The following is a 23517-nucleotide window of genomic DNA, read 5'->3' on the forward strand; positions in this document are numbered from 1 at the left end:
GGGTGTGGATTGATTGGGTAATAGGATCATGAAAAAAGAGATCTCCACAAACTAACATTGGGGGTTTTCAGCATTCTCCGACTTGGCATAGATCATAGCAAACAACTTAGTGCTGTCTCTATTAAAACAAGCCCTCCCCTGCCATTATCTTTCCCCCCACTGCTCCTTCCTCCATTTCACATTGTTTGTGTTCATTAAGACATGGGCGACCTGCCTTATCCACACATCAGACCCGGCTCTCAAGAGTAATTGCGATGGTCTCGCAGAGGATAATGTGGTTTAAACTCAGTATAGCCTGTCTATTAGGAGAGACATGATGGCAACCACAAATAATAAAGAACTATTTATTCCTCTCTCTGTGACGCTAACTAGGTAACATATCAAGCCAGCCCCGCTAAGGGTCTCTCTTACTGTCAGATATGGCACCCTTCATCCATTCCCAATGGCCCTCGCCTCGACATCTCTGCTCTTCATTTTCTACATGAGCCCGGTCATAAATGCACACACACCTCATATATATTTGATAGTTAATATTTATCCTCGCTGGGGAAGTGCACTTTACATGTGGTAACATACGATTACCTGCAATTCTTATAGCAAAGAAACAGAATCGATATGGATATATAATTCATGACGGAGGGGCTATCAGTTTTTATGGCTCTCTATCCAGCCTCATTAAAGTTTTATCGTAATTGACTGCAAGCAGGAGTTTTTAAGGCATGTTTCTCCCTCACTTTCTACCTTTAATAATTAAGTAAAGTTTAATTGGTTGTATTTTGAAGCACCGAGTGGATGATAGGAGTCTCCCAAATTCAGAAGCATGAATTATAGAGCGCTGTGTTATGCATTAACCTGTCACTTTGTTCATTTGTTAAGGCGGAAAAATATGGTTCCCCCCCCCCCCCTTCCTCAGACATACACACACAACCAGAAATCGAATAACTGACCGGCCTCTTCAAAAAAATTCCTTTTTACGTCTTTCATTGGCGTGTTAATGTAGTGACATGACGCTGTCACTCAGAGGGCTCCCATCCACCGCCAGCGCCCGAATCGACTCCGCTGATTGGTGGTCAACTTGTTCTCTTGAAGGGAGATTGACAGATGGAAAATTGCACTCTCAGATTTCACCCTTCATTCGTTGCAGTTGTTCTTCCACTCGTCAACTCTCCGCCGTGCCTGAGACAGACAGAGGCTTTATCCATTAGCTGCCGGCTTGGCGGGTGGGTGGGCAGATTGAGGCGGGATGGAGGAGGAGATGGGGGTGGGAAGACAATCCTACATTTGAGCACTCTGAGGGAAAATCAATCATGTCATCATAAGTGAGAAGTATGGATGAATTTCATCAGCTGGTTCCTGTCCTGCTCACGCCGCTGGCTTTCTGACTGGCCTGTCCCTCTGATTGGCTGTCTCAATGACCCTTAAATCCGGGAAAGAGGGTAGATTTTGAAAACACTTTAATAAGGGGAAATCGGACAGCAGTAGTTTCAGGGTTACCATTTCCCACTTTGTCTGCTGCTACACTGTGGGAAACCTCAAGTGGCTTCTCTTGACAAAGTGGTAATAGATTTACCATATGGTTTTTGCGCCAAACCCCGGCGTCAGGCAGTTTTCGTTAGCAAATGTGTCTCAACTATTTTCTGCCCACTGCAGATATGATGAAGTGTTATAAAGGGCATTGGCACTCCGCCACCGAAAAAATGTATTTTATAATTTTCCCCACCGTCTCACAAGGTCACAGATGAGCACTAAAAGCATCATAGGTAAAGGGTGTGAAGCAATCAAAAATGGATGAAAGTGAAGACATGGAAATCACAGATGAGAAACTGACAGCCGTTTACAGCCTTGTTGTTGAAGTGAGTGACAGAGCGAGGGAGAGAGTGAGAAGGAGAGGGGTGGGAAAAAAGAGGGGAGAGTTAAAGTGGTGATAAATTTAATGGAAAAATCAAATACAAAACAAATTCATTCCTCCTAAACTTGATGCTTCAGTCGTTCTTTTCTTGGCCCCCGTGCTAAGCCTTAGAATAAACTGTCACTCCTTATCGATCGCATCTGAATTGTTACCGAGATTTCTGAAAAGTAGTCCTGACACACACCCTGCGAATAGTAATCTGGGGAGATGAGAACATCCAGACTGAGCAGCTAACACCGTCGACTTAAAATAAAAGAGGCTTTTCTCTTCTGCCCCTTCTTCAAATCCGAGCTAATACACTTTGGTGAATTACAAATTCAGCGATAAATATGTTGCTGTGAGAGATCGTCGGATTTTATCGCTCTCTCTGAAAACTGTGAATGGAGGCGGGTGAGGGGGGGGGGGGGGGGGTGGGGTGGGTGGGGATTCTATTTTGTCATGGGGAATGTTTCATAAACAGCGACTGAGCATGAAATGTGTGTACACGATTAGACTGCCACTTGTGATGGAGATGACATGATCAAGAAATCAATTCACTTTGGGTTTGATTTTGCAGAAAGCTGTGAAATGACTGCTGTCGACTGGAATTCATGTATCATGGTATGGCTCATTATATTCCGATGGTGTATTAATTATGGCTATAGATAGAGAGCTCTGCTGTGAGCTGTAGCCCGGCTGCTGTGTGCCAGGGGGAGCTAGCCTGAGGAGGAAAGCTCTGCTTGTATCCACTCATCCCTCAGCTGACAGGCCTGCTCCGGGAGAAAAGGATTTCTCCGGATTGAGTGCCATTTTCTCTTCTTTAACAAGGAAATTAGTGTGTAAAGGAGATCTGTCAGGATAAAGTGCAGCTTGACTGCTGCCGCCCTCCCCTCCTCTCTGTCTTTCTTTCCCGCCCTTCCCTCCTTTCCCCATCCTGTAGCTCGCTCTCCACCTCTCCTCCACTTTCTCTCCCTCTATCCGCCGCTCTCCCTTCTCTCCCTTCTCCCCCACTCAATGGCTCCCTCAGGGGATCTTCCTTGAGCATTAGCAGAACACATCCAATGTCCCAGCTACATGATTTCATGATATGATTTGTACCGGGGATTTGCAATAATCCGCAAATAAAGTTGAAAGTGAATGACTCTCAATAAGAGACGCAGACAAGCAAAACCAAACCTTTTAAGATTTTCTTTATCTTTAATGGCATGAAAAATGAATTTGTTTTGCATTAGATCACAACAATTTTGCAGGGGGCCCTGAGTATGTTGTTCTGTCGTTGGCTTTTTATGATCATGATTAATTCCTGCACAGGAACCTCGCTGATATACATAATGCATCATTCGCTCATTTAAATGTTCAGTTCCTCTGCAGTTGCACAGAGCTCGGTAGCTCATTACACATTACCCATGTGTGCCTGGGAGTTGCAGTGTGCCAGCCACTCACTTGTAGTCACAGATACAGTATCTGCTGCTTTGGCAGGACGTCGTCCATTGACATTGCGATTAAACTCAGGCGTCACCCGGACCACTCCTCATTCCCCGCGTGTTACTCCCTTTATTCTCACGTCTCAACATCAGTGAGAACTAACTTTTTTCCCCTACCTGGTGGAGATGGACAGGGATGAGCCCTACTCGCACATTTTAATAAGTCGGCTTCAAAGGTGTCGGGTGAGGGAGAAAAAAAAAAATCAAATCAAAACAGCCTGGGTTAATTTGAAATGTACTCTGCATCTGTGATGGGAAACAGCCTCACAGGTAAGTAAGGGAGACAATTAGGGAATATCCGTAAGTGCAGGAGCTGCATACTAAAAAACGCAAATCACTATTTCCCCATCTGGCCCCTACAGTGCCGAGAACTGCAGCTGAGGTCCGATTTCACCCGTCAATCACGGCCGCCTCGCTGTGGGGTGTGTGTCCTGGTGAGAGAACCTACCCCCAAGTCATTAGCACACACAGTCAAACTGTACTGAGAACTGCCCCGCGCCGCTCCGCTCTACACCGCGGTTTAAATATCCCCAGCCTGTGACAGGATCAGTTTAGCGATCTGTAGGATTGATCTCCTCTTTAAAGTTTTGCCTGAGGCGACTCTAATTGGGAACGAGGCTGCCTCCCACTCCCCTCTCTCCCTTAACTGTCAGTCTTGGCTTTGTTTACTGAGGACATGCCCAAACCTATTTACTCAATAATGAGGAGACGTGGTGGGGATGCTGCTGATCACATTGAGGCCCCCAGCGGGACTCCTGCATGCTGCGAAGGGCGGGAACATCATTTCAGACTTTTTTGAGCTGTGAAAGTTCGCCTATGTCGTCGCTATGATGTAGAGCCGTGGACATTTTTGTTCCTGCTTGTTTTCACGAACAAGTCATATTCCTTGATTTCCAGAGCACTCTGTCTACCTCGGGGGGATTGATTGTGTCATTTTTTTTTCTGTGTCAAACCATGCAGTTCACTCAAATCTGAAATATAATAACGGTTTAATAGACGAGATGCTTGACTACAAGTTGACAAAGCACTTGAAATACCTCCTCCGTGTTAACGCCATTCAGGAAGAATTACAATGAACCATTACCCCACTCTGAACACGTGAGGCATCACTGTGAAGTGGACTATTCATGACTGGAGTGCCCGGGCCCTATTGGGCCTTCGAGGCGAATTCCTCTGATTCTCACTCTCATTTAGGTTGTTTTCATTTGCGCTGAATGACAAAGCCTTTGGTGTGGATGGCAAGGCTATAGAGTCCATTGATGCCCATTGGGATTATGAATGATGAAGTGGAGAGGCTGCCGCTATCACAGGGACACAACACTGCTCTTAATAGAAAAGCATTTAGAAAGGCAGCGGGGAGGAGGTGGCGGTGCTGGGGGCTCTCTGACACTCGACTGATAAGAGGCAGCTCTTCAGAGGTGGTAGTGTGTACAATGAAACACGCTGATGGGGATACAATGACACACATGTTGCGTCTGACAGGCGGTGATTTAGACGTGGGGGTAAAAAAGAAGAGAAAAAACTGGATTTGAAAAAAAAAACTGAATTTCATGATGCGATACCCCCGGTAGAGAATTTGCCCGCGACGCTGCTGGAGGATATTTCTACTTATTGGTTTGATTTGAGGGGAAAATGCTTTGTCATTGCTCATATGTGGCCCTGACAGATTGAAGAGGTGCAGGGAGGCGGGAGAGAGAGAGAGTTAGCAGTGTAGTGGCACGGGGAGTGAAAGAGAGATATGCAGAACGGGAGAGCTGTCAGTTTGAGGAATGAGTCTGATAAGAGGAAGGGACTCAGCAGATGGGCAGAAGAAACCGGCAGCACACTTCTCAATTAAACATGTAAATACCAAAAGGAGGCAGCGATGGAGACGAGGAAGTTAAATAAACACAACACCGTGCTGTGATTACAAGCTGGAAACGCCGCCACCTTTGCCACTTTTATTTATTTTTGTTCCTGAAACTCTTTCCTCGATCTAAAACTTCTGCTTTACATTATTTTATATTCCATTTCCTCCCTTTTTGGTTATTTCTTTTGTCATCTCCTGTGGCTAAATTGATTCATGTAGAGTCAGGTTCTTTGGGAAGTCGCACGCCCACCAGGAAATATTGTGATGGATCTAATTGAGCCATTCACCCATTTACTTTTGTCCTTTTGTTGTTATTCTTTCAATTTTAATATTTTTTTCTAATAATCGTTGTCCATCATTTTTACATACATGCCCCCCCGCGCGCCTCCCCTCCGACGTTCACCCTGCTGTGAACTGCGGGGAGTATCTTAAATACTTCTGTAGGCAGTGTCCCTGACATTAATAACAATGAGCTTGGCATAACCACAGTACATTCTCCGGGAAGATTCACAGTTTGACATTCAGCCCAGATGCTATCGCGGAGCCTCGGCGTTTAAGACCGCGGCGAAGACAGACATCTGTCACTTGTTACCTTTTGAAGTGAATGAGAGAGGGACGCAGGGAAAAACACAGTGGACAAAAGGCCATTCTGACCACAGACCCTCAGTGTTTACAAACGGAAAGAGAGAGTGACAGGAGAAACTCGAGATGAATGGATCGCTGCTGTTGATCTCGCCTCCTCATTCCGTGTGCTAAGTTATTCCGTGGCTGCTGCCCCAGTGGGGGGTGCAGGGAAACAGGAAGTTGAGAGAGGCAGGCAGAGGCAGACAGAACGCCTCGAGGACTCTGGAGGAGCCGAGCGCTGCAGCCGGCATGGGAAAAAAAAACTTACTGTACACTTCTCTGTCCTGGGGTATCAAAAATTACAAATGTGAACATAATCCACATTTTAATGAGTGGATGATGCTATATTAAGGCAATATTTGCAATAGTGTTGATTTGTCACGTCGAGGCAGGAACACTCATTGCCTTAGCTGCTGTTTGGTAGAGCATAGTAGGAGAATAAAGCTCTTTGTGCACCAAGTCCATATTTTTCACGTTTACACAAGGACTCCAAAACTTTCCTAAGTCATTAAAGTTTTCGGAACAGGTTTGATTGGCTGCGTTTTTTCCGCATCTGTCAAACATCTTCCAGGGAGTTGTCTGAACTGTCGGGGATCAGTTGGATCACAGAAAATTTGTTTTTTCCGTCTTTTTGATACGTGGTCTGAGAGCCGGTAGCTTCTCAACCTGGATCGCTGACATCCTGGAATAGACTTGGAAGCGATCGGGATTAAATTTCGCTGCTCGTTGATCAGAAGATGAAATTCTCCTTGTTCCTGACGGCTTCTCAGGTTTGGATGGATCTAATGCAAGAAGTGAGAGGACCACGAAATCCTCCTCGGTGCTCAAGTCCATTTTATCTCCGACTGAGAATTTTCGGACAGGACAAAAATAATACAACGGTCCGATCTCTGTTTGTCGGACGATATTTATCGGCTGATCGATTAAATTAAAGTCGTACAAGAAATACGGACTTGGTGCGCAAGGACCTTAAGTGTAAAGAAGTGCATTTTGATATAATTACTAGAACAATGGCCGTATTCATTTATCTTCTGTCATGTCTCCTCAGACCTGTTTCTATTTCAGGTTGCACGTCAAGTGAGAGCAGCTATATCTGGCTGGCAATTAAGCTGGTCCTGCCTCCCCTTGATGCTTGATTAGTCCGATTGATGGAGGAGGCCATATGTGGCGGTGTCAAAACTTGGCAGCCAGGCTCCATCCTCTCAAATGAGAGGCAGGCAATAAAGAGGCAGGCTGCCCAGAGTGGGTGCACGCTCGCGAGGCCTACATGCACCACGGTTTTGGGCTCCCTGATATGTTGCCTTTTCTCTGGGGGTCTTCCGGGGCACTGACCACTCCAGCCAAGTTCCCGTCGAGGGCAGAGGTGGCCACCGGCTAGGGGTGTCACTGCGCTGAACCCTCTGGGGCACGAGCTCCAGGCAAGACGTGGGGGGTGTGTGTGTGTGTGTGTCGGGGGGGTGTGTGTTGGAGTGGTATGGGGGGGGGGGGGGGGGGGGGGTTTAGAAAGCTGAAAGATATGGCCCCCTTCCCAATCTCGCTCGGAGACAACAAAAAGGGAATGCTTGAGAAGGGGAAGCAGCGGGAGGAGAGCACAAAGACAAAGGCGCGGGCAAGGTCAGTCTAGCTAATGGGCCTGAGCCGTGGGCTGCCTGGGGCTAGGCACACTTCTGTTCTCTCTCGCACACTGGGCCTTCAAAGACCCTTCAGTCCACCCCTCTCCTTCTTTCCTCTCGTCCTCCATCTCTTCCACTCCTCTTTTACTCTTTTCCCCACTTCCACTGGTGACACTTCCTCCCTTCAAAAGGTTCGCCACAGAGCCCTTTAAAAAAAAAGTATTTTTCATGAAACACTTCCCCGATACTCACTAGTATCAACAATTGTGATGCTAATGAACGATTATTCATCCAAAACACAGGGTTTCCAAAATTATGGAGAGGTGTATTTTTGAATTTAACCACGAGGAAGCGGAATTCTTCCAGGTTATCGGCTGTCAGCGACCATCATTAGGTCCAAGGTGGGTCCCTGGAAGTGCTAAGAGGAACTGTTGGAAATGAGGAGGAGGAGGAGGAGGAGGAGGAGGAGTGTTGTTGTCAGGTTGGCTGGCTGGCGTTGCTTGGCTCCACTCGAGGGCTCCTTTAATGTGCAGCGGAGTAGAATAAGTGAGTGGCTGTGGGCACCAGCTGAGCTCACTCTCGTCTTCGCCTGGTAGCTGAGGGGTGAGCCGCTGCCACCTGACACTGGGCACACGGCTCAGGGCTCCTCTTGGCAACGTGGCACGGCACACATGTCCCCTCATTTGGATGGAGATTCAGACACAACACACAAAAGCTTTACCCCCCCGGTCCTCCTCTGCCTCCTCCTCCCTTCCCTCACTCGGTCTCTCTTTTTTCCCCCTCCTGTGTTTTTTTCCTCTCCCCTTCCTTTAGTTTTTGATGGCATCATAATAATCTGGGTATCTTCTTGATCATGCCCCATGTTTTTTCTTTTCCTTTTTTTTCCCCCTCATCTTCTCGGAGACGAGTTTGAAATTGCCTGCGTCAGGACTTTGCTAATTAAAGTCATACTTTCAAAAATGCCATAATAACTGTTAATTAGCTTGATGCTATTTTCAGCATAATTTGCTAATTAGTGGAAAACCTGTACAGCGTTTCTCTCTAATTACAGTATGGCTCCGCACGGCGCATCTGTGCCTTGACTCCAAATGATACCATTACAAAGTCCCGTATTACGCATTCTCTCAAAACAGTTAATTGCCTCCACAGATAGTGAGATACTTCAGTCAGCTGATTTTTATGGTAATAAATGGACAGGCACAGACACAAACCTCCCTGGTTCATATTTATGAAATATGGAAAAGGAAAACAACCTCCTTATGAGATGCATGGAGTTAGTTTGGAATATAATCTGGTTTGGTTCTGTGATGATTTTGTGCGCTCATGCGTCGAGTTGCCGGGACTTTTAATGAAGTTTGATCTATTATATGTTCTAACCTTGTGAGCGACGGAGCCGTAACGTTTGTAATTAAAGCGAGCGACGCAGACGGTAACGACATCTGCGTTATTAAAAGGTAGAAGCGAAGCTCTGATGGATTGCATCTTCTGGGGTGGTTGCCATGTAAATACAAGTAGCTCCATAATGTGGCCATGCCACAGCTTATTACTGGGAATGTAACTAGCTTGTCGCCCCTCCAGTTATTTCCATGTAGTCTAGCAGGGGGGGAGAGAAATATGGACATGACCACAGGTTGACCCTAATACATGTGTATACGAGACACAAATTATGAGTCATTAAGTGTGGTGAGGAGCGTGATTGGCATGACCTCTGACCCGGGGACAGCAGCTGTGCCCATCCTCCGCCTTGCCCCGCTTTTTGACAGCCACCAGTCTGACAGGGCTAGCGTCGGCGCCGGCTAATTAATGCACCACTTCAGAGACCCTTTCATTTATGGCTTCTGAAAGGCATTATTAAATTAATTAAACCACCAAGAGTTAGTCATTATGAAATCAGGAGGTTTACATGGATGACAGCGTTTATGAATTAAACATCCCCAAAGTTCCTCGCAGGAGATACCCCGAGCTGCGTGCGGGTACCTAGCGCGACAGATGTTTGCCCCCCCCTTCCTCGAGCTAACCTGTATTGCAAGCGATTTAGGTCTCATTTGGGGGTTTGGAAAACTGAAAGCAGGAGAGAAAGAGGTTCAGGGTAGCTAATGAGCAGAGAAAGAGAGGGGGAAAGGAGGTCACCGGCTCTGTTCATCTGTAGACAGTGCAGATGGTTCTGTTTTATACAGTACAACAATGGCGTTACATCAATTTGTTGATCGCTAATAGATAGCTACTCTCAGATGAATTGCAGACTGGGATCAGTTGTCTGCGGGTTTCAGCGGAGAGCTCCACATTTATAGCCTCGAAACATTTAGAAAAAAGCCGTGTGCTGTTTTTAACTCATCATGTGATGTGAGAACTACAAATGGTTCACGAGATAAATCCCATAAAGTTGAGCTTAGCTGGAGAGCAGAGGGCAGAGATGAGTGGCTCACTCAGGAGCCTCGACGATAGACTCCTTTTCATCTGCGGACTGAGATTCGCAGATTATCTCGAGAGGCTCTCTATCTCTGTCCTCGTCTCCAGTTCTCCCTTTTCTGCTTCTCCACCCTCCCTCCCTCGCCCCTCGATTCAGGAAGTTTGCCAGCTACTGTCTTTGTTTACAATGCCAAGGGAAAATGTCAGAGCCGTTGAGAAAAATATCCTTAGAATCTTTCTTCTTTTTTTTTTTCATCTTCTTAATCTAACAGTTTACTGAACTTGATAAGTGTCCTATCAACATGCTAATCAAATTACTTCGGAACCAAAATTGACAGTTTTCATTAATTATACAAGATTATTCTAATTGCAATTCAAATTTATTCATTCCGAACAGAAGGTATTCAGTAATATTTTACAAAATTTGCATATTAAATGGAGGGAGTTGTGCATTATGCATGGTAATGTATGCACAGTTTCTTATTTTTAACTTCACGGCCATATGTGGTGTCGTTGTAGGAGCAGGTGAAAAGTCTAAGTGTGTTTAATTTGCTTGACAAACATTCGGCTGGAGCTTGTCAAGGGGAGTATTGTGAATGCCAATCTGTATTCCCTCTTTATTGATTACCTCCAAACTCTCAACATCTGGAGGTAAATGGCACTGAGAGAGATGAACTGAATCATGGGATTAGTACCTTCAATGACTGAATCACTATCAATTACTTCAATAGCATAATTCAAGTGCGCCCGCATAAAAGCTACAGTACCTCGGTTGGAGCCAGGATTAATATTGCAATTTAACGTAACAATGGAAGCATGGGAACGATATGGATGCTGTCCAACTTTTCCACATTGATGTCAGAAAGCTAATGCCGTTATCTAAATACGAATGTGTTTAATTCCTAATTTAGGCTTTGTTTGTAAAATGAAAAGGCTCAACGCATTAGGCACATGTTTTAAAAGGTAATGGATTCTGTGAGTAAAACAACCTTATTTATTCACTGAGACGCAAAACCCCCAATTTGCTCTTTGTTTTTATTTCCTAGAGCGGGCAGTGAAGTGCAAACAGCTTACTGGGAAGCTGTTTACTACTGTATATGACAAAGGGTGTGCGCGAATGCATGTGTGCGTGTGCGCGTGTGTGTGTGTGTGTTTATAGGGGAAGGGGGCGGAGGGGGGGTGGCTCTTCCAGCTCCACAGGCAAGGTCTTGTGTTGTAATGTAAGCGTAATAATTATCAAACAGCATCGGGGGCCCTGGGTACGGGCTTTAACAGGGGGAGAGCATGTTTGATATGTAGAATCAGCCCATAGTGCATCCATAGAGGGTGACTAAATCGCACGGTTCATGGATCACATTAGTATTGCTCTGCATCCACCCTCACACTATAGGTGATTTCCATTTAGACACACATTTCCACATGAAGATAAATATGACTTGAATCGTAATTTCCCTGAAGTAAATATAATACAAATACAACATAATACAGTGTCAGGCCGGGCAGGCTAATAGATTACTAGCGTGTTTTCCATTTGTATGGTAAGTGGTGAACCTAGGTGGTAGTCTGGCGAGTAACAAATTGAATGTTTAATCCATCTCAGTGCAGATTGAGGGTATCAGAAAGATCGGTGGTCGTATGAGTTCTCCTGTGACTTGTAGTATATTAGATATTTTTGCTCTTCAGGGGTTTGAGAAAATGTTGGATTAACAGGAGGTGCAAAGTGGAAGATAAATGCAACGTCTTATCTGTTCTGAAGTTGTCTGTTATTTTTCAAAAAGGTGTTTGGGCTTGACGTGGAGTACTTCCAGTCACTCAGCGGCGTTATCGCTGATGTCGGATTAAAAAAGACACGAGCTCTGTTTGACTTAGATAGTCACACGCTAATTTATAACTTTTAATCATAGAATTATACATTGTATTTTATATTACAATACTGAATTATTAACTTGACGGTTGCGCACCAATTAAGTCATTAAGTTCTCCCGTCTATGCTAGAGCTGTTATTGTGCATAATAGGTAAAATATTTATATAGAGATATATACGCTTATATAATATATACATCCTAGACTGTTACCAAACATTCCCCAAGTACATATTTAATTCTTCAATAAATGTTTGCTCTGGCATTTTGGAGAGGCAAGATTAGCGTCCGCCACACAGCATCTCGTATAAAGTGTGACAAATTGATATTTTTATATAGCTTAATCTGTTTACTATGATGTTTATGCGAGGAATTATTACAAACTAATTAAAGAAATCACTTTGATATAATTAGTCAGATTTCAGGAAGCTCATTAGTAGTAATTTGCATGAAAAATAAGCCCTGTAGTGGTGCTTAGACCCAGCTATTCGATCTGCGCTTTATCTGGTTACACATCAACCCCCATTGTTTGTTGTTTGAGGGGCCGTCTGAAGTGGCCCACAATATTTTCAGTCATTGCCCCGAGAAGCGGCGGGGCGTCTTTCAACAGATACCTCCCCTAAAGCAAGTCAACCTGTACGTGGAGGCAGACACACGCTCCTGTGTACATAAGGCAGGAGGAGCGAGCGGCAAAAACACACTGTCTATTTATCTGTCAGGTTCCTGACAAAGAACTGAGCTGACAAGTCAGGGTTTCCCTCGGCAGAGCGGGGGGGCTTTATTCACCGTACTTACATGCCCGGTCTATGCCCAGAGACTCATGTTATTTGCAAATCACACTCTTTGAAAACGCACAAACGGGGCGAGACATGCCACGCTACGGGTTTGTCAGCTGCCTTCACAACAGCTAGCTGTATCGCTAACAGTGTGCGGTTCGGTAAGGAAGCAGCTTTCTCTTAGCATTTGCCTCGCTGTCACTTTTTTTTTCCAACACATGTGATCTGTGTCTTCATGCTTGGGGTCTCTCCCTCTCCCTCAGAGGGTTGCCATCTTCCCTTTGGACTGACAAATAAAACACCTACCTAGTCACTGCTGAAATAAAGAAAAAGGAAGAAGAAGAAAAAAAGAAAAGGGGAATAAATTACATCAGTCTCTGCAGAGGAATATCTCCCAGAGACGAGTATATATAATATAATCATATAATTTAATAAAAGGAGCAGTGATGATTTAGAATAAAAGCGCTTTTTTCCGAATGCATTTTTTTTTCTCAGGCTACCTCAGTAAGAGGGGTTCAAAAAAGCTCCTACAAAAACAGGACCTGTTTATTCTCGGTACCCGTTTTCCCACCGCGGACGAAATCCTTCCCTAAACATCCGGACAGAGAGGCACTTGTGTGGCGCTGATGTCACAGACCTACCTGGCCTCCCTCGCACAAAAGCTAAGGTATCATTAGCTTGGCGCACACAATGGCCATTCAACCGAGCCACAGCGCTCCTCAGGACCAGGGAACAATGTTATTTTTTGTCTCAGAATTATAAAGACAGAGTTTTGCAGGAAACCTGACAGACAAAACCCTTTAGAGGTAAATGCTCCAGGCGGCTTTTGGGTTTAATCTTTTCCCATTAGCATTTTGCCCCCACCCTCCTTGCTCCCACACAAAGACCATATTTACAGGGTCAAAAGTAAAGCTCCAAAGTCTCTGGGGACTTCTTTTTGTGAAAATCTTTCCTATATTTTGACAACTCTTTTTCTGCTTTTAATTTTATTTTCTCCTGATGGATCTCATATGGTCCACTTCATAGTTAAATAAGATCACATGTGGGTTTATTTGTTAAATGTATTATGAAATGCATTTCCCCCCCGCAGTAGAATAACAAAACGGAACAAGACATCGTACACACTCGCTCACCCTTAAACAAATATTGTGAGGAACTGCACATGCAAGCATATTAAAAATTATTAACCCACAATGCAGGGGTTTATATAATAGTTATATTGTCAACAATACAACAGCAATGCTAAGGGTTCATATGTGCTACCTTTGTGTGTGTGTGTGCACACATTCACTTATGCTTGTGTGTGTGTGTGTGTGTGTGTGTGAGAGAGAGTGTGTGTATGTGTGTGTGTGACTCCATGTGTGTGATTCATTCCAGGGCAGTTTTAGTCCTTATAAAATATTCATTTTGGTTGTGCAGGGCCCTGTAATTGCCATCTCTCACCCTGAATTATTTATACCTCGCACAGACTGACAAAGCTTTGCCATACGGCCCCAGATGAATCAGAAAGCAGCCATCTCTGCTGCCAACAGCACTGGGCTTTCACACAAATATGGCAGCCACGTCTCTCTGCCTGGCCTCTCTTAATTTGACATTTTCTTTTTCCCCCTGCCTTTGTCCTAGGTGCACAGAAAGGTTACCTGTTAGCTTTAAGCACCGACCTGCTCTCTGTCTTTCTGTCTCTATCCCCCCCCCCCCCGCCTACATGATAGTCCACAGTGGGTGTTTCTTTTCCCCTCTTTCTCCCCCCCCCCCTCTTCTGAGAACACGTTAATGTGGCGGCCATGTCAGAGTGGCTGCCTCATGTTTTATGATGACTGACCAGTCCTGACAGCCACTTTAGATGTATGTATTATACATTAGTAATAATATGATGTAGAAATACACACATACATTTGAGCATGCATGGACAGAGAGCAAAACCACCGACTCACAGACCTACGTGTAACACACACACACACACACATGCAAATAAGCCCCCACCGGCCCGCAAGATCCAGCATGGCTGTCGGTAAATGGTCAAAGCCCCCCTGCTGGCCTTCCCTGAGCAGCTGCGTTCCTTTGCGTCCTGCCTGGGTCTGATCACTCCAAGGTGCCACGGGAGTGAGACAGCGCTCTATGGCTCTCATTGTAGCTCAGGGGCCTTCAGGAACCCCACGTCCAACACCCTAAATACAACTATTCACCCTCGCCAGTAACTCCGACATATGCTTATCTTCCATCTCACTAGTGCAGGGAGGTGCTGACTGGTATTTCCTCAAGGCCCCAAGCTCCAGTGCTGACCAGTAATCAAAGCACCATATTTCTCCACTTGCGCAAAAACAACCTGGAGATAGCCCTCTGCCGTCCAGCTGGCGAGCAGAGTAAATATTCCCGAGAAGCGTATTGTTGATGTACGTGATTATTTTCGTAATGTCAGCAGCCCTCATGACTGACATCGTTGAGACTGTCATGGCCATTATCAGCAATCATCATCATATGAGTTTTATGGTGCCGCTGATGATTCAATAATATTTATGAACTCCAGTTTGGATGTAGATGATGCTTGGCTCTACAGCGGCAACCCCCGTGTTTGATTCGCTCTTTACAACGAGGCCTGCGCGAGACAAAACAACGCAGAATTATTTATGTTTGGTGTCTTATTATATTGTGTTCAAAGTCCTGGTAGAGAAAGAGCCGTATTCGGAGTAAAACAAAGAACAGCGTGCAACAGCACACAGCCTCAGCAGTATCTGGATGTGAGGGGATGGGAGAGGCAGAGAGAAAGCTCGGGGCTAAACATGCAGTATGTGGCGGGCTGGAGCTACAAGCTGCATAACGCACACAGCCTTAGTCCACCGTTAGCAAGTGATGGATAGTTAGCAGGAGCTCAGAGTCTTCGTCTAATCTGTTACAGTAAACCTGTGCCAAGGCCTGAAGGGAGTCAGTGGGGGCTAGCTAGGAGTGGGTTTGACGTGAAACCATTTGTGAAGACGAGCGATTCTCTTAAGTAAGAAACTAACAGTGTCCGGAGAGAGAGAGAGGGAGGGAGAGAGCGAGCGAGACAGGAGGTGAGGAGAATGAGTGAGAGTACAAGAGAGAGGAGGAGGAGGAGGAAGAGATACCATAATGAGTCCTGTAGCCATGGAGTAAATGAAGAGGGATTGACAGAGTGAGGGATCCTCAAGTGAAATAATGTCAATGCCACTCTGCCCATTAGAGAGAAAGGGGGGGATGGTGGAGGAGAGGGTAAAGAGGGATGAATGGAGGGACACAGCTACATCTTAGGGTGCAGAGGAAGCACATGAATTATTTGTGACACCTCCGATACACACACACACACACACACTCAACCACCGCTAACAAAAATATGAAATATGAAACAACAAAATGAAATGACAATAGCAGCTGGAAAAATAAAGAAATAAAAACAAAATATAGGCCTCGGAAATACTCAATAAATTCTGCCAGACATGTAGTTGGGATATTTGATGTCGAACACTAATAATCACAGTGACATCTGCCTTGCTCGCTCTCGGAGGAAATGGGCAGGAGCCCGTGAGTGGAAGGGGTTAATCTCCCAAACCCAATAAGGTTGGATAGGGAGGCACTTGTTCCCTGATAAAGAAGTGATAGGATCTGTGGGTCTGGTCCCTCGGTGCTTGTACAGGGGTAGAGCAAATATTGTTAATGTGCTGTGGTTTACTTCGGCTAAGGCGAGAAAAACAGCTCTGCTTGACGAGAGAAGACAGCGGCGAACCAGAGGCCGGGGCGGCAGCTCGGCTTCGGCCTCCCAGGGACTTCACCGGCACATATACGCGAGCCCACTCAGTTGCATAAATAAGCGTACGTGGAAGATTAAGATCTATAAGTGTCTCTATTTCTCTTTTTACCTGCTCCGCCTTGTCACAACAGGGATCTGAATGCAGTTCAGTGGAGTGCCTAATAACTGGAGCAGTAGGTAGGGGAGGCAGGAGGCTTGACATTAAGACCCCAGCGTTTTGGAAATCCGATATGCTATTGACCCGTGTACTACTATCTCAGCGTAGAGATCTGGTGTCAGCAGATTGTAGTCTGGTGTTGGGAGCCGTTTCTTACAGGGCTCCTATAACAGGGGCCCATTGAGTCTGGGAAGCAGCTGGGGCCTGATGGGCTGGAGCTGGTTGGTGATCGATACTCACCGCCCCGCAACGGATGACCTCACTGTCATGGCTGCCGGCTGTGGACACTGCATGCTAGTCATTAGTGCCGGGGCACCAATCAGGAGCTTAGACTTGTCAATACCTGACTCTTACGGATACTGTGGCCATCTGTCAGTGTATTGTGTAACGGCCTGAACAAATGTTGGGGAGCCCTTTTTGTACAATGCGAACAAGGTGTGCTATTAAGGAACACAAAAATACACTCACATGAAGGTATTTCAAAAAGTTCAATTTTTTAACTCTTTTATAACAAGTCATTAAAAATAATAAAATTCCAAAAAATGAATGGATAAAAACAGGAGTGGACTTGACAGGCCAGCTAGCCTCCAGTGTCGATGGAGCCTTCCTAATAATACAACATTATCCTTATTTGCCCTCTTCACTCAAATCAAAGGGATGGACATTTATGCATGAGTGACATCAACCCGGGCAATTAAGTTGGCCATTTAAATGAGAGAGGGCCTTCCTCACCTCGTCTGTTTGTTTTTTTCCCTCTCTCTCTCTCTCTTCTTTTTTTTTCTGTTCCCCCTCCGTTTGATGACGGGAGAGGGTGAGCTAGAATTAGGGCGATGGGTCTTCCTTTGAGTGTCAGCCTAAAATGATCAGAGTAAAGATAAGAGGGTCTAGCAGCCCTCAAATCAGTCAAAGTGCCAAAGTCGGCCTTTTTCTCCTCAATTACCGGGTCTGTGAAGCCAGGGAGTGGAAGGCGCAGAGCCTGCTGCATTACTAAAGAGACAATCTATTTCCCCTTTGACCAGAGGGAGAGAAATCATTATGGCATGATTAGTAGCTTCGGCAGTGGGCGAGCATGGAGGTACCACGGCAGAATCGTATATTAATTGCCACGGACCGGGGCATGAGCCGGATTGTTTTAGCGTTGATTTGTGGACCTGTATGAGGAGCTGTCGGAGATAAAAGCCGGTGTCAGGTCTTAGTTATACTGGCAGACTTCGGGCACGCAGACAGAAAGGGTTGATGTCAAAATGAGGCTTCCGCGGCTGCCCTGGAAGTCTTTCTCTATATGCCTGTCGATGTCTTCCTCTTTGTCTTTCTTCACACTTCATAGTTTTCCTTTACGCCTCCTACTATCCCTCCCTCCACTCCCCCATTCCCTCAGATGGACTACACCCCACCCCTCCCTCACCCTCCTTTCTCTCCCCCCCTCTCTCTCCCTCTCTCTCCTCCAACTGATAGCTGCCTGGGCCGATTATTTCATCCAGTGCGGTCCACTGAGAGCCTCCTCTCCCGGCTTTGGAAGAGCTTTAATTAGCCATGTTAATATCCCCTTCATTGGCCTTAATATCACTCAACACCTTCCTCCATCTCAGCGGCCACCAGGGTCCCCCTGTCCTGTCAGAACAGCTGATTATTGAGAAGGATAGCTTTAATCAAACCTAATTGCAGTTCATTCTTTCTCTCTATCCCCCTTTGCCCTCCATTGCCAACATCTAATGGCAGCGACGACTTGATATCCCATTAAAAAACAATTAAACAACCTCCTTTTGTCTCCGTGCGTGCCAAAACACCAGCGCAAACTTCTGTAGATATTTAAGAAGTAAAACAGAGAGAGAGGGGCCTTGTCTTAATTGCTCTCCTTTTCACCAAGGACCAATTTGCACCGTGCTCATGGAGAATCTTAACCAACTCAAATGTAATGGATGCTACAGCACCGCCACTGTTGTGGACTATGAAAATTAAGCTTATCTTTTTCGCGGAGAAAGTGCGCTTAATTGCTTTCATAACAGTAAACATAAAGGAGCTGCTTTATGATGGCGTGGGCACTCGGCTTCTCGTGTTTATTGTTTCTTAACTTTTGGTTTCACTGCGGTGGGGGAGCAGTGTGTAAAAGCTTTAAAGGGTCTGAGAAGAGACACAAGACTAACTCTGGGAGTAATGCCTTTCTTTTATGAAGTCCACGTATTGCCTGGGAAATGTATTCCGTCTCTTGTTTTGACATACAGTAAATTGTCTACCAATGGGCGACGCGTGTACATACACAGGCTCACACACGCGCCCCCCCCCCCCCAGTGTGTGGACATACGTGCACACACACACACACACACACTGGCCGTACCCAATCTGTATGAGAGGCGACAGACAAATAAAAGTCGTATTTCAGGTCTGCTTTCCGCAGATGTCTGCTGCTCTACATTATGACTCTTTGGGGAAATAAAAACAGGGTCAGGGAATTAGAGTACATAATGGTCATTTTGATGATCAGCCAACAGATGCAACCCGAAAACACAGTGAACACAATCAAGCGAAATGCACTAATGACAAGTCAGGTTTTTTATGGCCTCACCGCACACCGACAGGCAATCAGCATTCTGGCATGGGTTAAAACGCCTTTTATTGATGTCCGAGCCAAAGCTCCTCGGATGTGGAGTGAAAATTTTTTCTCACCTCTCCTCTCCCTCCTGGGCCCTCGGTGGAGCCCAAGGTATAGGAGTCTATCGAAGAACGCTTCCAAATGACCAGTGCATGTGGTAATGTGGCCGGGGTTAGAGGGGTCAGTTCAGACTCTGATTTATGGCCTGGCCGGGATCCCACTGGGTGAACGAGAAAGTCTTAAGTGTTGTGCGAGCGTCCTCGCAGGCAGGCCACACAAGCCACTGTATTTAGCTGAATGAAATGGCCGTGCAATCTATGGTGCAATCTATGGTAATCCAATGAGCTGCTGTGATTCAGCGAGCCAAGTTCGCCTCACAATGGAGACCACAGTGTTGCATATACAGTAATGCTACTGCAATGTGATGAAAAATAAATACAACTGCCTGGTATTTATAATGAATCAGAGAAAGCAAAAGAACAATCAGTCACGATTCTTCAGGGAGAATTTGCAGAAACAACAAGTCGATTTCATTGTTTACTCCGGGTGGTTGTGTAAGATTTTTACACAATAGGCAACATCTGAGACAATTTTTCTTTTCGGGGCCTTGTTGTTAATCTTCCTCTCTTTAACTATTTCATGTCTGCGAGACCACAGCGCTCACGTGCAGCCCTCGATCCGGGGCGTTTATCGGTAGATTTAGCGAGACCTGGGAGAGAGCGGGCTGAGAAAGGCAGCTTACAAACTAACCAAGCCCAGATCTCACTCAGACGTGACATTTGTTCAGAGACGATTAGCCAGGTTGTAATTTGTGGCATAATTGCCTCACCCACCCACAAGTGCACGGGTGTGTGTATGCGTGTCAGTGTGTGTGTGGCATACGGCAGTCCCAGGAGTGTCCGCCTAATTGCCTGACAGGACTATAAGTTTTGTGGCGCGCTCTCACCTTGTTAGGTCCTTTATCCCTGATGCTCTTCAAACAAGACCTGGTCACAGGTGGGCCTCATTTGCTTCCCTATTGAACAGGAGAACTTTAATTGCACAGGGGGTGTCCTGGGATTAAAGAGGTGGGTGGAATATCAAGTGACTTCCTGTATGTTAGTGGCAGATGGGTGTTGCGAAAGACCCGTGAACTCAGGTGAGGGGATGAGATGACAAAGAGACTGATGCTCCTGATTTTTGAAGGAATATTAAGCAGCGCGACGTCCCCAAACTGAGACGGTGTAATGTCACGTTTTGTTTCTGACTGAGTGCGTGGATGGATCACTGTGTGGAGGAGATGTTATTTGAATAATCTGTCTATAGCAATTAAGCTTTAAAAAGGTGTAATTAACGTGTTTTTTTCCCCCTCTTGTTTTGTGTCCTCTCTTCCAGATTCTTCCTAAAGTTCTTCCTCAAGTGCAATCAGAACTGTCTGAAGAATGCAGGGAATCCACGAGATATGCGCAGATTCCAGGTGACTGAAATCTATTTCACACATCTGTCTTTTTCTGTCTGTTTATTGCAGAAACACACACACACACACACACACACACACACACACACACACACACACACACACAGGTGTACAAATGAACAACTGCCCTTCACTAAGTCAGCTCAACGCACATTCACATATGTATACGATTGTATTATTGGCACGTAAGGAGGCAAACACCGGGGGAAAGTGAGAAAGCGAGGGATTTTTTTTTTCTGTCCTGTGCGCTCTGGACAGAATATTTATTAGGGAGTAGCATCTGACACAAATAAGGATATAGGATTTAAGAGTGCCATCAATTGTGTGCCTGACAGCTTTCCGAGCCTGAGCGCAGAGGGGAGGACGATCCAACCACATGTAACAACAGTGTTAACTCAGAATCTGTCTGGCAGCGGAAACGCATACCTTCTTATACACACATATGCGCCGGCACGCACACACACGGACACACACACACATATGGATGCATGCACATACACGCCAGCAGCGCTTGTATTTGCTTTGTCTATATCCCCTCACTCATTCTTACCCACATATGCATACACTTAAAGTCACACCCGCATTTCTCGGTACAGCCAGGGAAAACCCGTCCTAAGCCATCTGAAAACCATCATTACTTGTGGGCCTCGCAAAAACTCGGCGATTTACACTGAGAGGACATGACCGTTGAACACTTTTACTGCTTCTTTAACCCTCTCGCTTCTAATGTGTCAAGTAGTTGAGCCTTGAAATTATTGACCCCCCCCCCCCCTCCACCCCGCGCTGATCCATTTATCCAACCATCCATCCAGCCCGCCCCAGACATTCTCACCGCAAGTGGCCCCCGCTAGGTCAAGGTGAGAGAGGGAGAGTTTAGTGTGATTTGTCCTATCGGGATACTGACAAACTATAGGAGGGCGTCCGTCACTGACAGCGCTGCGTCTGTGATAGACACACGCGAGCCAGGGCCTCCTTCCACCAGGAGGAAGCCCAGACATGAAACAGACAGGACAGGGGTGTCCCCTCCTGATGTCACCACCATCAGACCTCCCCTGCCTCCGCACATCTCCCCCTCAGGGTGAATGTGGAGTGATGCGTGACAGCCACCAAAGGGGCTCTCACCTCTCGCTCCCATGTGTCAGAAGGAATGCCAGAACTAAGTTGTAGCATCTGACTTTTTTTTCCACCCCCCCCTCCGTTGTTTAGCTAAAACATTCACATTAAAACAACCAGATTTTTCCTTTTCGCTGACGACCATCCGTTGTCTGCAGTCCAGCAGTTAGTAAGCCGTTTTTTCCTCCAGATAGATTTCCCAGATGCTCCAGCCTAGGTGTTTCTCTGGCCAGGGCTGTGTATTCTGCATGCCTTCCACTCCACTTATTACCCCCAAAAACCAGCTGGAGGCCAGAGAGGGCCCAATCCATCATCCTCAGCTTGGCCCAGCTCTGAACCTGCTCACAAGAATGGAGCTCTTTCACTTCCCCTTCTCTACCCCCCGAGTCCCCCCCCCACCCCCCACACACCCTTCCCAAACCAACCAAAGAAAAAAAAAAAAAGCGCCCCCCTAAATTCCACTGCTACACCGAGGTCACTCACCGGCGAAGCAGACCTGAGAGGGGCTCTCTGTTTCCGGCTCTGAAACACTCTGGCCATTCACACGCCGGCTCACTGTTTGGAGATGTGGTGGCCCGCAAAAAAACAACAACAAAAATAAGCATTATGAAATATGGAGTGTGGCCTGGAATCGGATCCTGGTAAAATGTTTGTTGAGTGAAGGGGATGGAATACGGCGCAGCTGGTAATGACTCCAGTAATATTTTAAAAGGGAGGCCTTTCCGTCCTCAAAGAGACGGACGAGCCTGATCAATAACTCCGAGACTCCGCGAGGACGACAGTTGGTAGAGTGGGTTTAACGGAAATGGTATTTTAGCGATTGAAAAGTCAATTAGCTGTACACAAATGCGCAGCGTTGGAAAGCAAAAACAAAATGGCCGAGAAGCAGGGTAACTGTAATGCGATACGTCCAAAGAGAACAACCACTCCACGAGGGTTTTGACAATAGGGATCGATAGTGCACAGACGCATCTGGACACAACCGCACAAAGCTCCTCTGCACCCCCCTGCACACCAGTTGGGATATCTGTGCAACTCTATGTCTGGCATGTTGTGTGTTTTCTCTTCTACGACATGCTTAATCACAATCTTCACCTTCACTCTTGTTGCAGGTTGTCGTATCGACGACCGTCAATGTGGACGGCCACGTCCTGGCTGTCTCCGACAACATGTTCGTACACAACAACTCCAAGCACGGGCGAAGGGCTCGCAGACTCGACCCTTCAGAAGGTACGCCTCCTTATCTGGAGTATGGTAGGCACATTTTTAAATCTTATGATTTGCCACGCTCCTTTTCTTTTAGCTCCTCTCAGACATCCCATATTTGTAACTTTTTATTTTAAAACCAAATGCCTACCATAGCTGCCTCTAGTTCCTTCAACTCTTTTGTTCCTACATCACTCTCATTTTTTAAAAAACTTTCTAAGTTGCTTTTTGCCTCTCTCATGCTTGCTGCCTTTTTTCTTGACTGGAAAGAGAATGCATTCCTCAGAATCATTTCGATATCACTAATGATGGTGATGATAACGCTCTGATTTGTGATTTAAAAAAAAATATAAACCACTTCCAGTCTGCTAATGCACCTACATTTGTCCTAAAAGCCGCTGTGAAACATGATCAAATTGCTAAAGAATTTGGCTGTGAGGTCAATTTCCTGTCATTGGGCTCTGCAGTGTTAGCTGTGAGAGAGCTGAAACAGGGGGAGGAAGGAGAACGAGAGGCAGGGAGGAGGGGGGTGGAGTGTGGAAGGCTGGGTTGAGGGTGTGTGTGTGTGTGTGTGTGTAGGTGGAGGGTTGGGGGGGGGGGGGTGGGGGGGGTGCGCTATGAGAAAAACAGAACTTACTGTTTTTCCTCCAACTGATTCCATATGATAGACTGATTGCCTGCTCAGCCAAAAAAGAGAGAAAAGACGGACCACCAAACCATGGGAAAT

At 46.0% G+C, this 23517-nt stretch overlaps 1 protein-coding gene across 1 annotated transcript in view; it reads left to right on the forward strand.

Annotated features, from left to right (window-relative positions):
- ebf3b (EBF transcription factor 3b) overlaps positions 1-23517 on the forward strand; it is a 67472-nt gene that overhangs the window by 20693 nt on the left and 23262 nt on the right. The window contains exons 7-8 of the mRNA XM_053436937.1: positions 20390-20471; positions 22697-22838. Coding sequence (XP_053292912.1) covers positions 20390-20471; positions 22697-22838 — 224 coding nt within the window. The remainder of the gene's footprint in view (positions 1-20389; positions 20472-22696; positions 22839-23517) is intronic.

The sequence above is a fragment of the Pleuronectes platessa genome, chromosome 12, assembly GCF_947347685.1.
Source record: "Pleuronectes platessa chromosome 12, fPlePla1.1, whole genome shotgun sequence".
Taxonomy (NCBI): domain Eukaryota; kingdom Metazoa; phylum Chordata; class Actinopteri; order Pleuronectiformes; family Pleuronectidae; genus Pleuronectes; species Pleuronectes platessa.